General features: G+C 36.3%; 1 protein-coding gene across 27 annotated transcripts in view; it reads right to left on the reverse strand.

Annotated features, from left to right (window-relative positions):
- Positions 1-19,345, reverse strand: part of SOX6 (SRY-box transcription factor 6) — a 693,774-nt gene that overhangs the window by 105,531 nt on the left and 568,898 nt on the right. For 19 of the 27 annotated variants that reach the window (XM_058688340.1, XM_058688339.1, XM_058688348.1 and 16 more), the window contains 2 exons: positions 15,027-15,106; positions 13,433-13,555 (listed from right to left, as the gene is read on the reverse strand). In XM_058688340.1, coding sequence (XP_058544323.1) covers positions 13,433-13,555; positions 15,027-15,106 — 203 coding nt within the window. The remainder of the gene's footprint in view (positions 1-13,432; positions 13,556-15,026; positions 15,107-19,345) is intronic. The other 8 variants (XM_058688360.1, XM_058688361.1, XM_058688359.1 and 5 more) reach the window with 1 other exon arrangement.

Below are 19,345 nucleotides of genomic sequence, written 5' to 3' on the forward strand. Positions count from 1 at the left end.
TCTGGGCATAGAAAGATTAATTTGGCCATGCTCATGGAACGGGTGGTAGAGTAAGGATTTGACCCTCAAGGCCTCTGGGGGTCTTTCTGGCTCTGGAAATCTGTGCAATCTTACAGTCTCATTGTCTATGTGTGAAGGTTTTTCTTTCAATATGGTGCCATTTTTTCTTGGTTAGTGGCAAGTCCAGTCTAAAGTATCTTTTTTGCTGCCTGGCCACCACTTCTTTCTAAAGAGCACTGCATGGGGCCTTATGCTTTTTGAACTCAGGAGCAGTCATTAAGCATAGGTATTAGGACAGAAAGATTTCAAAAAGCCTGTACGCAACCAGCTTGGTCAACCAATAAGTGAATATATTTCTATACATATATACCACATGATTACCCACATGTTATCTTTTCTTTATCACTTTCAAGTGTTGCTCATTTAGCTGATTTCCTCTCTAGGCTATTACCTTAAGAGGTCAATAACTTGCTTAGCTTGCTTGCCTAAGAGAGTACCTAAAGCATGTAGGATATGCTTGTTAAAATATTTTTTTTATGAATGAATGAATGGATGAGAGATACAAGTATAAGGGTATGGAGAGAAATGATGTTTATTGAGTACTTACTGTGTAGCAGATATTGTGCTAGGTGGCTGGATTATGTTACTTCATTTAATCCTTATAATATGGGAGGTATCATTATCTCCATTTCACTGATGAGGAGACTGAGGTGCAGGGGAAGTTATCTCAAGGTCTCATAGCTTTTTTTTTTTTTTTTTTTTTTTTTTTTTCTGGTCACAGAGCTCTGTTAACTGAAGGGGTCTTGAGGAACCAAGAAGCACTACTTTCTGACAGAAAACATGTCAAAGAGCATCTAGCTGCTGAAAGGTTGTTCCAATACATGGTGGCAAATCATCACCTAATGATACAGTCATCTTCCTGTTTCATAGTAAAGTATATCTGTGTTTGGTAATAGTGTTTTATAATCAGGAGATGTGGCAGAGGTGGATCTAAAGTCAGGAATGGTATGGTTAGATATAGATTAATTATGTATGACTATTTTGCTCTGCGACTAAGAAATGTCTCTTTATTAAAATGATTAAGAAATGCCTCTTTACCAACATGACTGATAAATGGACGGGGAAGAGAAGGTCTTCCACCCAAATTAGTCATATCCAGGCCTCCACTATCTCAACAAAGCTTCTCGCTCTCTCTTGGTTGTGTTACATCTAAGCCAATGATTTAACTGTGCGTTATTCAGAGACTGCCCCTTGGGCCCTGGAGCAAACACTTGCTTGGAGGCGAAGAAAATGTTCTGAGCAGGTAAACAGCCACACTGCAGAGAGGGGTGTTTTTTTGTAAGGGGGCTAAGGAACTCCTAAACTCTGGACGACAATCCCAGTATAGTGAGGACTACTTGGAGCACATGCTTCAATCCATTTACTGACAGTGAGTATTTCTCCTGCCTTTTTTTTTTTTAAATTTATTTGCTTTTTTTCTTTTTAAGCAGACCAAGTGATACTCCACTGAGAATGCAATGCTAAACCACTTTTCCTTGAGAGTTTTTAAACTGGCCCTCTGAGAAGGAGTTCGATACAATTCAATGACTGAAGTAATACCTTTGTCCATTTGAGCATTAAATGGCCCGTTGAAATACAGCTTAGTTAGAGGGAATTTCAGAAAATAGTACCTTCTAATTTTTTTTTTAATTTCTCTCCCAGCTGATGAGAGCAGAGCTTGGAAAATGCAGCTCAATCACTTTCCACAGCCTCTCAGGTCAGCCTCTCACCAGTGTTAATTAAATATAACCCCCTTAGAATACGAGAGGTTAAGTGAGAGCAATGCTGTGTTCTTCTCCAATATACTACTGTGAACACAAATGGCCATAATCTGTTTATAAGAAGGCTTCCTTGAGCACAGAGGTCTCACTAATGAAAAACTATAAGAGGAAAAGCTACATAATATGTCAACTGTTCATCACAAAGTATATTTTAAACTACCTGTTTCTATACCCATTGTGTTTAAATAACACATATCATAAAGGAAACTGGTGTAACAGATGGTTTCGGCTCTGGGTAGCAAATGGAGACCAGTTTTCAATGTGATAAAGTAAAACTGTAAAAGCCAGCACATATTTCAGTACCTAAAAGTCTTCCTTCCCCTCAAGTTAGAAAAATTTCCCCCAATAGCTGCAAGTATTAGTGTATTTTCTCTTTTTAGCAGATGCTGTATCTTCTGTAGCACAACTTGACCAGACTCTAAAACTGGAAAATTGCTGAAATAATGGTTCTATACCAGCTATTTTCAATTAGAAGTCTTTTTAAGCTATTGGGTTTACAGTTCCATACACTGTCCAGAGCTATTTGTAAACTAAATCACTTAAAATAAAGCTCTTTAATACTCTGTAATTAGTCTTGTCTCTCTGAACATGACTTTACTGTAAAGGCTCCTTCCTGACTCTCCTATTGTCCCAAGATTGCTGAGAAGAAAGCAGCCAAGCGATAATTCAACATTATTGCTGCTTCAGTGCACTAATCGCTTAAAGAGCAGCAAAGACTCTGTGCTCTCTGCCCCACAGCCCCAGCAGCCTCCTGGCCTGAGGCAGGCATCCCGACCTAGCCATGGCCAGATGTCAAGAGGAATCCCCAGCTCCTGATGCAGCAGGCGCTCCATTCCAGTATGGTCAAACATCTGCTTCCTCTGCTGGCATGCAACCTGCTGAACATGCTCAGAGGGCAGCACAGGCTAGGGATGGGCAAGGACACACTCCCCAGCTACTCCTGGAGACTCATCAAAACTTTGAAATTATAAGACAGCTCCAGAAACTCTCAGAAGAATAGAGCTATGGCATTCAGGAAAAACATTCTAAGCATTTTCCTCAAAAGAAAACTACAAAATAAGATAACTCAGATTTCATGATAGGTCTTCTTATCCTTGTTAAATTCTGTTAGGCTTGAAGTTTCTTCTGGCCACCTAACTGGAAATTTGGAAACTACATGAACTCTCTGGGATTCTGAGAATGTCATGTTGACTTTGAAATTTTCCCCTTTTGTAATTTAATTAAATTACATTTAATTCACTTGAATATTGTAAGAGGGGAATAAGTTATGCAAGAAAGCATCTAAATGACTGTGCTTCCTACATATCGGTCAGCAGAGTTTAAAGTAAAGAATCCTGGTCAAAACACACTTAAACCATCTATTATGGTCCTATTTTGTTTAATAGATGAGTAATCTGGTTCAAGTAACTTGATCCATCGAAACTTCACTTTCTTCTTCTAAACTATGGGGATAATATTAAAGCACACTTATTATAAAACCTAAATATATAATTAATAATTATATAATATATAATAATATAGTATATAACATACAATTAAACTATAAAAAATACAATATGGGGGCGCCTGGGTGGCTCAGTCGGTTGGGCGTCCGACTTCGGCTCAGGTCACGATGTCACGGTATGTGAGTTCGAGCCCCGCGTCGGGCTCTGTGCTGACTGCTCAGAGCCTGGAGCCTGTTTCAGATTCTGTGTCTCCCTCTCTCTCTGACCCTCCCCCGTTCATGCTCTGTCTCTCTCTGTCTCAAAAATAAATAAAAACGTTTAAAAAAAAAAAAAAAATAAAAAAAAAAAAAAAAAAAAAAAAAAAAAAAATAAAAAATACAATATGTATTATATGTGTGTTTGTATGTGTGTATCTGTATACATATAAATAATATCCATACTATTCTTATATCTGTTTTGTTTTGTTTTTAGAAAGAAATTCAGGTTTCCTTTGTTAACATCCAATTCACACATCAAATACAGGTTTCCTGCCAAGAATGAGTCCACTCATCCTATGGGATCTCCATAAATAGCATCCATAAAAACTAACGAACATTCCCAGGTCCTCACCAAATTTCATACTTACTTCACTCTGAAAGACAGACTTGTTTATATACTATTATAATCAGAAATAATATTCCTTTACTGAAAGTCAGAGTATATGGTGTGTTTAATACAATTGAAAAGATGAGCTTGAGGAGAATTGTGAGTGTTCTAGCCAGAAGTGACTGCTGGAATAAAATTCTTAGTCTTGAAGACCAAAGCGAAGCTGAGGATAAACAATCGAGTAAGTCTGTTTTTAAAAATCTGCCCATCCAGGTTCAGATGTATAGGTAGACAGATAAGAAGGGTATTTCCATTAAGACAAGTAAGATTTGCAATCCTAACTCTTTATCATACATTTCTTTCTGCGTTTTCTCTTTCCCCACTAGAATGTAAACTCTGTGAGAGCAAGGACTTTGTTTTATTCACTGCTATTTCCTCAATATCTAAAACAGGTTTTCTCAAACTCAGCACTAGTGATATTTTAGACCAGATAATTTTTGTTGGTTGGGGTGGGGGGCTTTCCCCTCCATTGTAGGATATTCAGCAGCATCCCTAAAGGCTTTACCCACTAGATGCCAGTAGTATCTCCTCCCTCATCCCCAAGTCATAACAAATAATATTGTCTCCAGACATTGTCAACTGAACCCTAGGGGGCAACATTGCCTCCCACTGAGGGTCACTGGTCTAGAATAATACTTGGCATGTAATAGGCACTGAGTAATTATTTGTTGAATAGTTGAATGATTAAATTTGTTATGTTTGAATTTTCATACAAACTTTTCCAAATTCCCTGAGCATGATCATTTATAAGCTCCCCTTTGATTTTGATACAATAACACGTTGAAACAGTCAAATCAAAACAATAGTGTAATTTTGAGTAGTACGAATTAAAAGAGAAAAGCTGTAATACTTCATTCTTACTTTAATTTAAATGAGTAAATGAATTAGAATGAGAATTTGATAAATATCCCCAAAATGGATATTCTAGATTAAAAACAACTCTATTTCAAACGGGCTTTGAATGAATACTGTATGTTTGCATTTTGTAGAATTTGAGATAGTCAACACATGTATACATTTTAAGCAGTAACATTTTTATGCATATCAATCATTTATTTATTTTTGTTTTAGTTCATACTGCTCAAGGTCAATAGCATTAGGGACATTACTGATAAGGTACCCAAGGATCATAGTCTAGATTAATTTATATATTACGACATCAAAGTTTGGTTACATGTATCATAGCTGGTGATATAAGAGAAATATGCAATGAGGAATGAACTCAGTGCAGTTTCCTGGAATTAAAGAATTCTGATTTAAGTCCTAAGTTTACCAAATGACCAAAAGGAAGGAGGTCTTGGGAAATTTATTTGGCTCTATTTTGCCTCCATTTTTTAGTGTATAAAAAGGAAATGCAAATACTTGGCCAACCCCACATTTAATAATTATAAATATAAAGATATTGGTATTTATAAAACTAAAAAAAAAAAAAAAAGCTAAATTAATTCCTCTCAGTCTGACTCAAGATGACCCTACTGATGTCATCAATTATAAGGGAGCAATGAAAAATTGAATATACAATGATTTTTTTAATCTACACAGCAACCGGTAGAGTAACAGTAGATTTTTGGGTTTATTTATATTTAGGAAAGAATCCACTATTAGTGCCATTTAGGCTTGGAAGTTTGTGTGTAGGTAGGTAAGAGAATCCAGTTAATATCCTAATCCTAATAATCTAGAACAGTCAAAATAAAGCATGATTGTTTCAAATCAGTGTAGAGAGCTTAAATTGTTATAAATTTCCGTGAATTTACAGTTTAGATGGATTTGCACAAATATACATATCTGTAGCATATGAACTTTTCTACAAATAAAAGATAAAGGAAAATTGGCAGAGTAGTATTAACTATGTGCCAGCTCTAGTGGTCAGTTTTGTCCGTCCACTGGGGCATGCCTGTTAGGGGAATCCATCCAACTGTAGCTTCTCAATCTCTTTTAATTAAAATATCATTAAAATATTTTTGGATTGGAAGAATTAATATTGTTAAAATACCCACACTACCCAAAGCAATCTACAGATTCAATGCAATCCCTATCAAAATCCTAATGGCATTTTTTACAAAAACAGAAAAAAAAAACCCTAAAATTCATATGTAACCACAAAAGACCCTGAATAGCCACAGCAATCTTCAACAAGAATGAAGTTGGAACTATCACGCTTCCTAATTTCAAAACATATAGTTTTTCAATAAATGGTATTGGGAAAACTGAATATCCACATGCAAAATAATTAAATTGGATCTCTATCTTAAACTATACATAAGAATTAACTTGAAATGGATTAAAGACTGAAATGTAAGACTTGAAATCAAGATCTCGAAGAGGTATCTTCATTCCCATGTTCACTGAAGCATTATTCACAATAGCCAAGGTATGGAAGCAACCTAAATGCCCATTGGTGGATGACTAGATAGAGAAAATGTGGTATATACATAAAATGGAATATTATTTAGCCTTAAGAAAGGAGGAAATCCTGCCATTTGTGATGGTGTGGATGAACTTGTAGGACATTATGCTAAATTAAATACACCAGACACAGAACGACAAATACTGTGTAATATGACTTACATGAGGAATCTAAAATAGTCTGACTCATAGAGGTAGAGAATAGAATGGGGTTGAAAGGAGTGGGGGAAGAGGGAATGGGAGGTATTAGTCAAAGAGCACAAAGTGTCAGTTAGAGATCTACTATATAGCATAGAGCATATGGTTCAGAATTCTGTACTGTATACTTAAAAACTTACTATGATGGTAGATCTTATGTCATATGTTCCTATCACACAAGGTAATAATAATAATAATAATAATAATAATAATAGTGGGTGATGAATATGTTTATGGCATAGTTTGTGATATGGTTTCATGGATGTGTACTTATCTCCAAACTCATCCAATTGTATGTAATAAATATGTGCAGCTTTTTGTATGCCAATCATACCTCAATAAGGTGATTTTTAAAAACAATTTTGTCCTGCTCAGTCTGTTCTGTTACCTGACATGTCAAAATATTTCACCACATCTTTTTCTGATTTAAATTTCCTAAATGTTGCATATCCTGACTTATTCTATGATTGGAAACTGGAGTGAAGCATTTCTGAAAACACTCGAATGTTTTGCTTTCAAACCTCCCAATGTATCCTGAATCACACCATCTTTCTGATTTCCCAGGTAGCCCCTTATAACATACACACATACAGATACATAATACATGATACCAACCAAACAATACTTTGAAACTCCAGTTTGGTAAAAAGTAAAAAGAGGAATAAAAATACCTGTCACTATTTTAGAAACCATTGCATCTTACAAGCCGTCTATTTAAATACAAGTATTCACACACTGGGAGCTCCCTGTTGAGTAGATTAATTAGTGAGGCTGGAGCTAAATGCATGTTGGTAGAAATCTTACATTAAGAGAGATAGAGAACTGCACTAATTTTCTAATTCCAAGGTTCTGGGCTCCTGGTAAACCATCTCTGTGAGCACACCTGAGCATCCCATCAATCACATAACTTAAACACAGTGATTAACAGGGCTTGGATGTGAGAAGAGCCATACTTTCTCAACTTTCAGGCATCACCTTAAAACCTACTGAAAATCACATTTCTAAAAGAAAATCCAGTTTGCCCAATGTTTCAATGTGTGGGTAGGTATAAACTTACTCTGTTTCACTGAATATAAGTTCAACTTCAAAACACTAGGAAATGTCTTCATATTTTGCACCCTTCTTTTTTTTAAAGCTTTTTTATTTTTGAGAAAGAGGGAGGAGGAGCAGAGAGAGAAGGATAGAGAGAATCCCAAGCAGGCTCCACGCTGTCAGCACAGAGCCCAACGTGGGGCTGGATCTCAGGAACCATGAGATCATGACCTGAGCGAAATCAAGAGTCAGACGCTTAACCAACTGAGCCACCCAGACACCCTGCACCCTTCTTTGACCTGCCTATATTTCTTTAACCCCCGTCAAGATTCACTTGATACCTGGTGTTTTTGAAGAGCATACCTAAAAATAAAAATCTGTTTATGTGAAATAGGGCCTCACTAAAAACAGGGCACCTGACTGAACATATCCAAGAAAAATGTTTTCAGAGCAACTTGGGTCCCAGACAGCAACCAAAGATGATATTCATTAATTCATTCATTTCACCAAATGCTATGCTAGGCAATATTGGGCATTCAACAGTAAACAAAAGAGACCAAATCCCTGAATGCAGTGACTTACATTCTAGTAGATTGGAGCTGCCCCTCAGAAGTACCTCAGGCAGCAAAGGTGGAATAAAATTGCTTATTGGAATGTTGGAAAGTGTTTTCCTATTTTGCTGATTTTTTTTTTTTTTGGAAATCTAATACATGACACCTTATCCCACTTACTATTCACAACAAACCTGAAAAATGATTATTATCCCCCTTTTACAAAAAAAAAAGCAATTAGAGAACAGTATAGGACAACATAGCAAGTAACAGTGGAAACTCTTTCAAGATTCTGATTCCAAAGCAGAGTTCATTCCATTAGTCCACAGCTCATCTACTCCCAGTTGTAATGGTATTCCCGAGTTCCATCACACTCTTAAGTCAAAGGGGGTGAGGGCAGGCTGATTAAGGGAAAAGCAAGCATTTCCCCTCAAAGCACAACTCCATGGTTGGCATCCTCAAAACAAGCTTTGAATCAGTGCATTCCTTTTTCTCCACTGGGTAGCTAGTAATAGGTCACTCTAATCAACTCTTTATTCAACTCTCTATTAGAAGTCACAACCTCCCAAGCTTACCCAGAAAAACTAACTCACCCTCTTGTTTCTCTAAAGCACTGAGGCATGTTTACAACTGCAAACAAGAAAATAGGGTATGAGCCAGAGAAGAGCATCTGAATACAGTATCATAAAGATTCAGGCTGGAACTGAAATAGAATTAGAGCATTCTCAAGGTTGATGGGTACTTCTTCACGTTCCATTTGTAGCATGAAAATTGACAATATCATTTAAATAAAATATGTGTTTGCATTTACTTCTGCAAAAACTTCAATTGTTCTCCTCCATCTTTGCAAACTTGGCAAGACTTTAATAGTTTCATTTAAGAGTAACTTACGATTTATAGGTTTTCCTAGTGTTTTAAGGCTCTAATTATACTCCTTTCCTCAAATCTCCCCGAAAGTACACATAATGCTCATCAAATAAAAGTGAAGATGTACTTATATTGATATTTTTCAAATTTTCATATTTAATTCCTTTCATTTTAGGCTACTACCCATACTATCATTATAAGAATTTGTCTGTTAAAATATGTTCCAACTAAAGCTTGGTAGGCTTTGAATGCTCGATAAAAATCATTCTCTGAGGCTAATGAAGACAGAAACTCTGCCTGTAACAATATTAAGTTTGTTTTCACTGGTGATTCACAGAAGTGAGCAATCTGTCAGTAATACATTGAGTGAAATTACTTGTCTTGTAGGAATAACTGCTGACAGTCACTTTATCTCAGGGCTGACCCAAACATATCCCTGCTGACAAACAAATTACTATGTCTAACTTTGAAAAGGTAACTAGCTTGTTTTTAATTTTGATTGGTCTTTCAGAATACCCTATACATATACTCAGTCCCATCCTTCATTGTATTAAAAAAAAGCCACAAAAAGTGTTTTGGGGGGACAGGTGTGAATTAATGAGAAAGAAAAAAAAAAGAAAGGAAAGAAAAACTCCATCATTTGGCACTAAGAAAAAGAACTGTGATTGCTTCTTTCCAAGACCATTATGCAGATAAAACTGGTAAGTGTGTCTACCCAACATTAAGACTGGCAGGGCCGCCAGTGACTGACTGGGTGAGTGAACACATTACTGAGACAGTATTGTAGGAATTAATTTTCTTCAATAAAGTGATTTTTAAGGCTCATATATTTCACAATCTAAACATATGTCACTGTTTCATAAACAAAATAAATGGATTAAAATAATACATTACCAATATGCTGACATGTGGAGATATTTTAATTAGAAATTCTTAAGCTGTGTGATATTTAACTGCTGTATTTGCTAAAGAGAAGCATGCATCATTTAATAAGAAGGCATGAGACAGGTGTATCACTTTGCACGATATGGTAGGGATTGTATTTAACATAAGCTACATCTATGAAGCAACATTACTCCCAATTAAAAACAAAACAAAATAAAATTACTTTTAAGGATCTATCATATTGAAAGTAACCACATATAATTAATTGACACATTAAAACCACTTTTTCATTAAGGAAAAAAAAGAAGTAACTCAGAGCTTAGATTCTGAGATAATATTTCTTCAGAAACAATTTAACATCTTAGCTATTTAAAGGCCATATTTACATGACTGCCTCATTATACTGGTCCCCCTCCCTTAACATTCTTTTTGATGTACCTGAAGGACCAATGCTAACATAGCTGAGGAAAGCAAATGGCAACTGGTCCTGAAATTTATACGGGTAGAGAATTGGAATAAGTAGCAATATAATATATTGTTTACTGTAGCAAGTGCCCTCTGTTCTCTAAAGGTCAAAAGCACTGTAACCTTAGAGTTACAGTTTCTGATTGTTCCCAGGGTTAAATACATTATCAAAATTAATGGTTCAAGCCCCTCAACCTTCAGATATATGAGTATTCATGCCTCCATCTGCTGAACTGTTCAACTAAAAATAGCATTCTTCGGCCTTCTCTCTCCTAATATTGTGCCCCTGAGGCAGAGAAAACCATGCCTTAGATCAGCACAGAGGACCAAAAAAAGAAAGAAAGAAAGAAAGAAAGAAAGAAAGAAAGAAAGAAAGAAAAAGAAAAAGGAAAAGAAAAAGAAAAGAAAAGAAAGGAAAAAAAAAGAAAAGTCTTTCCTGTATCTTCCTTATTTTAAAGAAAGAAAGAAAACTGTAATATGCTAATGTAAGGAGGGTCTTTCCACTTTAAATACCTTTTTTATACTTGATAAGAAAATTTCAGGCTTTCCGTCTAGAACTATAAATGCTGTTAAAATTTATCCAGGCTCATTAATGTTAAAAGTGACAACCTTCGAAGAACAAATTAGCTGTGACATCAGGTAGAGAGGACCAGTTCTGAGCAATGCAGCCAGATGTATACGAAAGTGGTGAGGTAGGGTGATGGTGGCATGTATATGTTATGGGCTTTTCTTCCTAAGAATCTCTGTTTAGAAATAAAACCAGTTAACATAATTGTAATGTTTCCTTAGTATCAACAGTCTATCATAACCGTGATTGGTAACAGGGTTGTAACATTTTTGCTTGTCAAAGGAAGGGAGAATTAGAAAAGAAAGCAGACTTCCAAATCAATAAAGCAGATACTGTTAAATATTCTCTCTACTTTTGCTTAATATTTAAAATGTTAAATGTCTGGAGTAGCTTAGATATGTGTGTCTACTGTGCTTTTTGTGGGTGTCCCAATAAACATGTGATACTCATACCAGACAAATTTGGGAAACTTGCCTTTTAAACAAGGTCAGCCTTTTCTCACCAGTGTACCATATAAGCAAACAGAGCAGGAGTTTCCTGACATGCAGGGGGGCAGGGGGGAAGGTGCAAAAATGAAAGCAAAGAAACAGAGTGAGAATAATAAAAAAAATCCAGAAAACTTTCAAATGGGCAAAGTTGGCAAAGTCTGAGGAGGTCCTGCACGAAGGGGCTCTATTTATCCTAATGAAAGTGACAGGCATATGGCATAGGTTGTGCTTCTAGATCAGCGTTGCTACAGAACTACATAGATCTGGCACTCATATACATGACATCATAATTTCCAGAAACCCAACAGAAGCCAGATTTGACAGCACCGGGGGTCGGTGATGGTGTCAGGGAGAGAAGTCAATCTAAGTGAAAAATTAGCAAAAGAAGTGATTGGGTAGCAAACTGCTACCAGAAAAAGGCTGCTGGGCTAGATCTCAACACCTCAAGCGAAAATAAAAGTCAAAAGGAGGAAGTCTTGAATTTGAGCCAGGACCACCTGCTTTCACATTCATCCAAGCACTTAAACATTTAACAAACTATCTGTCCTGAGTGGGTAAGCTTGTTAACTGTCATCACACAGAAAGTCTTGTCCCTAATATGCAGTTATCTCTCCATTTTAGTAATCCCAGGCCTGGTAGATCTTCAGAATGTCCAGAAATACAGCCCCTTCTCTATAGCCAAAAGAAAGCCTTACAGAAGAAATCCCTTCTTACTCTATAGAAGATAGCAGATACTTTGACAGTATATGCCTGGTCATGTCTGGGTGGGAACCCCCCCGTATACTTCTTATATCAAAGTGAAAGGGAAAGAGGAAGGCAGGCCACAAACTTGGGAACTCTTCCTCAGGCTACTTCCAAGGTGGCTTTTGATCTTGTCCTCTTTTTTCTTCTTAGGAGTGAGCCTTCTCTATTATTTTTCAAAAATACAGATTCATAAGCAGCAGAGAAGATAATGCCAAAGGATACTCTATTTATTATATAGTATTTGATACATATAGACTGCCAGAGCCAATAGGACTTGCATTTATACGTCACTTTGCTAGATGTAATTTTTTTCTTTTCTTTTCTTTTTTTTGAGTTGAGTTTCCCATCCTAGGTTAGAATATAAAATTTAGTATTAGATCTAACCTAGTAAGTTATAGTGTGTTTCAGTCTGAGTAGCCTGTCTCAATTTGTGTGTGTGTGTGTATGTGTGTGTGTATGCATGTGTGTATGCGTTTGCATGTGTGTGTGTGTGTGTGTGTGTGTGTGTGTGTGTGTGTGATTCAAACAGATAACTGGCAACCCTTCAGTAGCTGATAATCCTAGAGAGGAACTCCAGTGATATAAGAGAGAAATCCAGCATGAAATTATAAAGAAGGACTAGACACCTATGGCAGAAAAGGGTTTGGTTTTCAAAATAGCCATAAAAACCATCTTCTCCAGGTGGTAAGAATATCCCACAAAAACAACCAAGAGCTTTATTGGAAGTTAAATATGAAAGGGACACAACAGAAGTCAATGGGGCAAAAAGCAACCAGTCAGGCCCAGACGCCCAGCCCTACCTCAGCCAGAGAAAACAAAATTTGGAAACCTGAATTAGACAGAGTCAGGAATCCTAGGTACTAACTCTAACTCCGGGAATATTGTGCAGCCTTGGTCTCTCTGAGCCTCTGTTGTTTTGTCTATACAAGCAGAATTATATTTTATCAACTTTGCAGCATGTTATATGGTCAGATGAGATTTTTTAAATGTTTAAGTATTTTTAAACTCTATACTACACTATACTTAAAAGGAACGAAAAAGTAAGGGAAAGGGCAGTGGTTTTGAAGGCACTTGTAACGAATTTGCCTAAATATATAGCAGTAAACAACCTAGGTCATTAGGGGCATTGGTCTGGGCCTTGCCTTTTTCTTTGAAATAAAAGGAGCAAAAATGAGCCTCCTCAGGAATAAGAAAAAGGGAAAGGTCACGTTTCAGTGTTTAGGTTGAGTGTTTGCCACTTAAAAAAAGAAAAATGCCTAGAATATGACTGAACAATCCAGTCCCCCACCCAATGAAGCACCAATGGAAGCATTCATACCTCAATCTGTTTGTGGTTGTAAGAGTGGCCACCACCATGTTCAAAGGTGTCCAAACTCCTGCCAAAACGGTCACTTAGGCCCTTTAGCCTTGGGTTAATTTGTGGGTGGGAGACATGACCCTTCTGTTTAGTAGCATATTCAGAAAAAAAAAAAAGACAAAACATACTGTCAGAACTCATGAAACAGAACACATATTTCTAAATCCAGGGTACTGACCACACCAAAGAATAGAAAGTAGAAGGCTTAGGACCCAGACACTCTCTTTCATAGGAACTTTGTTATAGGACCAAGCAATGGTACTGGTTTCATACTTCTGCCTCTGACTCAAGAAGACATTCTATAGCATAGCTATGGGAAAAGGAGAAACAGATTAGGTTTATTACAAGTGAGGTTTCCGTTTAGGTTTTTCTAACTGAAGTTCCAGTGTTAGCAGTGGGGAAGGTAAAGTTTTGGAAGAGAGGTGGGTTGCTGATACTGTTAGGCAAAATTCCTAGCTCTGGTAGGCTGTCCATAATAGGTAACATCAGCAAGGCTTACAGGATGAGGCTTATGACAAAAACTCAGACGACTGCAAAAATTATTTATTTGCAGACCTAATTTAAAATGCTCACAATGATGTTTTTTCATGGTAAAATATTTGCGCATCTCTTATATCCAAGCCATATAGGGAATAGCAAAGAAGAAAAAAAAATGCCTAGCCAGATGCTATTCCTGGTAAGAAAATTCAAAAATAATCAGAGTAAATTAAAAGAATAAAAGACTATCTTTAAACTTTCCACTGTACTGAAATTCAAGTTCTTCACTATCATGTATTTTCTAAATGTTCAAATACTGAAAGTTTAACCATTATTTCAATGATATCATTGTTTGTTTTTGTTAAAATATGTATTCATATTTAAAGTCAACGTCCCATTAAAACGGCAGTGTTAGAAGGATGTAAAGATCACCTGGTCCTGTTGTAAACCCCTCACTTTATTGTGAAGAAGATAAAGTACAAATGTTTTTTTATCCACCTTCCAAAACACTTTCTTCACAAGCTTAGCATATAAGTAAAGAACCCTAATCCAGAACTTGGTCAGATACCATGCCCAGACTTTCAACTTGGCATGAAGATAAAAATGAGAATGAGGGTACACATTTCTAGAGCAATATGTTTACATAAAATAGTTAAGGTAATTTGATAATAACTCCCTATTCTGTAAGCTACAAGAAGTAAAATACCCAACATTGTTTTCTGCTTTGATGTTTATGTGTAAAAGATAGTCAGGACATAAATGGAGACATGGATGGAAAATTGATAAGGAAAAAGCTGACATATCCAAAAGCAACCAGCAATAAAAATTTGTAAAACCATTAACTCACTTGATAGAAAATACATAGTACTAAGTCATAATATCATTTTTCCTTTAAAAATACTGAAATTGGCAGTTTCCTCTCCTATTTTCAGTACAGTAAGTACACAAGGTGTTAATCCTTCTAGGCTATGCTTAAAATTTTTTTAACACTCAGGCCATTATTTAGCATACAGCTGGTTAGCAGTTTTCCACTAAGGAACTGGCTTGTATCCCACAGTTTTTTTCTTCTGTCACTTACCTGGAGCTGTAAAGGGCTGAGTCCAGAAGTAGCAGCAGCTGCCATTGTTGATGAAATGAACTGTACAGGGTAGTTATCACCTGTCGGAAAGAACAATGCATACAGGTTTAGACAATGCACAGGGAATAGCAGCAGACAAGTACAAACATGGTTCTTGGATTGCCTGAGCTTTACAACATTGCTCTAAGCCCAAACATCTGCAGAAACAAAAGGCTTAGTTGGGCATAGACTTGCAGTGCTGCCTTGGAACTTTTTGTTAACAGATAGCTGGTAGGCAAACTGGCAAAACATGAATGTGATGTTAAAAAAATTAAATGTGCAATTCAAGCATGTTCACTCCATTACAAATCTTGTAATACATCATTTTTTTAAGAGTAAAAAAATATCTTAAAGCCAGGCTGACAGTTCACTGAGAAAGTATTAAGGTTTTTATGTTAGAACAACAAAAAGTTTTGGCTTGGTAGGCAAGGCAGAGTATTAGAGTCCAAAAAAGATCATGAGCTATTGACTGTCCATAGCCCCAAACTTTATTTTATAAAAAATAAAGAAAAAAAATTTTAAAGATGCAACTTCTTTCATTTGATGGGGTGAGTAGGAAGCTAATCTTATCTGCCAACATTCTATGAAGTGCCTGGTATCGCAAAGAGAGTGGAAACCATATTCTACATGGGATGTTTGTACTAAAGGTCTGGTAGAGATTGAACATGGTCCAGCTGAGATCAAGGCTACATCTTAATGTCTTACTCCATACCACTCCTGAGAAGGGTAATAAAACACTTTCTGTGACCTGAGAACACAGACTGTGTGCAGCGACGTGAAGAACCCAGAGAAAGTAATGAAGAATGTATTGTGATAGTGCTAACTGAAGTCAAAATTAATACTTGTGGATAAATTACACAATATCAGTGATTTAATGGAGTATCACTTTGGCTGCAGCTACTTATTTAAAGTCAGTGTTATGTACTATCTCTAGGCTATATTTTAATAGGCTGTTCCTCCACACATTTTTGACATTTGTAATAATCATGCTGTTTTGCATGAACTTTTCCACACCGAAAGCTGAATGTAATAATGAACAGAGAGTGTAGAAAGAATCACAGTAATAAAGGTAGTCAATTGGAAAGCAATAAAATCTCTTTTTTCTGCATGGACACTGATACCTGGAGCCTTCCTGGCGCTCCCGGTTCCCTGGAACTCATCCTGCTTGCCACATGAAGTGCTACTCAGCTGGCCCAATGTAAATGTTAAGTTGCTTTCACTTTTAACAAATTGTGAGCTTCTAATCTACACAGTCTCTTTGCATCATATCCATAATACCTCATCAGACCATTGAGCACAGTGTGTGCTTGTACACAGTCCAGTAACAATTGGCTTCTGATTGCATATGGAGCACTGCTACAATGCATTCACTCACACTATATTGTGCTGGTCTCCTATGGAGTAATGTTCAAAATATCTGATCTTGTTTTTCCCCTTCCATGAGGCTGATTTTGGTTTGCAGGGCTACATGAGCTTTTTAAAAAGGATAACTAGGCCAAATTATTTTTTATAGTAAATGACTGTCGCTTTATGCTTAAATAATTCTGCTGATCTTCTTGATATTTAAACTAAATTATCTGAAGAAAGAATGTCCTAATTTAAGTCAAATAGTATTTCTTTGGTTGATATCTTATCAGGTTCAAAAAAAAATCACAAAACGATACTGAATTAATGATGCTTCAAAAATAGGAGAAAAAAAAAATCACCATTCCAACCATCAACATGGACTGCCTCCCGGAACATTTTAGAGCTGTTCTTTCTTTAAATATCATGCATTATTCATACTAACTCGAAACCACAACCCCCCTCCCTGTAAGTTTAATACCAGTTGCTTTATTTGTACTAAAACATTTTTCATGTCAAACATATTTAAAAAAATCAAACTCTAAAAGAATTCCCTGGGGCACTCCTTTTTTCATAGCTGTCATGCTTCTATGGTATGAAATAGCTGATTTTTTTTTTTATAGTTTTTGGCTTGCCAGTTAATTTATTACTATCTCTACCACACCCTGTAGTACTCTCCAGCTCACCTGCTGGCTACAAACAGCTTTCTTTCCACTGCTGACAAGCATATTTTAAAAATGTTCTTAACCTTTCTGCCGGTTTGAATCTGTATATCTGAATATAATCTTTGGAAAGCTATTTCTCCAGAACACACCACTGTATCAATACTAAAAGTAAAAATGAATACATTAGAGCAACAGAGCACATTACAGAGAATGATTAGAAGAAAGAGAAAAAGGGAAAGGCAGGAGAGGGAGAAGATAAGGGGGAAGAAGAGAAGGGGGTTAAAAGTAGCAGAGAAAAAATGTTAAGAGGGAGAGGGATTTAGGGTATTGCAAAGTTTAATTTTTTAATAACAAAGTTATGTGCTTCACCCCCACCCCTTTAATTTTCTCTTTGTAAGAGTCGGTCAAGTAAAAGTTCTCAGTGGCTGACTTGGCAAGGAATCAGTCAACATGTTGTAGCAATTTTTTTCAAATTTGTCTCTGGATTTGAAATGCTTGCGTGAGGATCCATTCTTTTTAAATTTGTACAAAGGAAGATGAAGCCTGTTGGAACAGGTTGGCTTTAGGTACTACTGTAATCTGGCCCTTGCTACCTCCAGCATAAAAAAGACAACCTCTAAGAGCCAATCTGGCAAATAATGCCCATTCTGTAAATTCATCTTTCCAGCCTTCTAGAATTTTCAACTGACTATTTTCATCTGAAGATTACAGAACAAATAAAACCTATGGAAAATGTGCCTGACATTAGTTTCACTTGTCACAATAGGCAACATTCCTTCAGAACCAAACCAGCTCTACAGCAAGAGTCCATGAATGAGAGAAAGTACATTTTTTAAAAAAAATTCAAGGAAAGTGAAATGTAGCCAAAACTTATGAAAACTTAAACACAGGAGAAGGCAGAACTTATACTAAGAACCTAGGACCCATTAGACTCATGCTATCTCCTGCAAGAATATTCCTAGTTTCTGTAATTCAAATACAAATTTCACTTTTATGAAAGAGTCAAAACTCTCATGGGTAAAATCCTGTCCATTTACTTTGATTCTTCAGAACGACAAGGTCTCCTGGGATATTAACTTCAGAATTAACCTACTGAAGAAATCACTTGGAGAGGTTGGAAGGAGTCGAGAGGAAAAAATACATTAACCTAGAAGACAAGATTCAAGGACTCTTCAGTAATTGGCTCAAAGTCTCAAACTTCATTTTCCACCCTCCAATACAGAAGAAAAATACACCACACACCCCTAACTACCTTAAAGATTATTGTGTGGTGGTATCATAGGATAATGGTAAATTATTTGAGTTTCCAAACAACTGATAGGTAGATCCCACTTTTATAAGTTATCCTCATTCTTGCTACAATAGGGAAATATTTCAATCACAACCACCAGTCCAGACTTGGACATGCCACTTTGCATCTTGACTGGATGTCCATATTCAGAATAGCGAAATATTACAACTCCTCTATATTCTGAAAGAATTCCATCATCAATCTGCATTTATCTCTGTGAGGCATCATACTGCAGGAAAAGTTAGCAGGTAATGAATGACACAGTTAGAAATCCTAAAAATAAAATGGCACCATCAATTTGTTCTGGACAAAAATTTTTTAAAAAATGGTATGGGTAACAGTATCTATTGTGGAGATCACCATGCTCTTATTGGTCTTGCTAAATTTCTCCTCTATTCACCAAACAATAGATCAATGATGAGAAAAGTCTTGATCCCAGGGCATTTTCTAAGAACATGTGAATTGTTTTTCATACCTTTAAAGAAGATAAGAATTAAGAATCAATCTTAATTTCTTCACTTATTTTATTGATACATCCAGACTACTGACCAATTATATGAAAATCCATGGAATTTGTCACAATAGCAATTAAATAAGTGAATGTGGATAAAGTGATATAAATCCATCTGTTACAAGAAATCAACTTAAAATATCAACTCAAAGTTCATGCCTTAAAATAGTTCACCAACGATATAGCCTCTGTATATAACGGAGGCATAGTTAAAATAATCTTGATCTCCAAAAACTAGGTTAGTTTACGTGGATGTGCATATTTTTTCCTTGGACCTCAACACTCTTACTTAGAAATGAAATTACAAGGGCTCCTGGATAGCTCAGTTGGTTAAGCATCCCACTCTCGATTTTGGCTCAGGTTATGATCTCACAGTCATGCAATAGAACCCTGTGTTGGACTCTGCACAAAGTATGGAATATGCTTAAGATTCTCTCTCTCCCTCTGCCCCTCTTCCCTGCTCGTGCAT

Source organism: Neofelis nebulosa, chromosome 10, assembly GCF_028018385.1.
Source record: "Neofelis nebulosa isolate mNeoNeb1 chromosome 10, mNeoNeb1.pri, whole genome shotgun sequence".
Classification (NCBI taxonomy): Eukaryota; Metazoa; Chordata; class Mammalia; order Carnivora; family Felidae; genus Neofelis; species Neofelis nebulosa.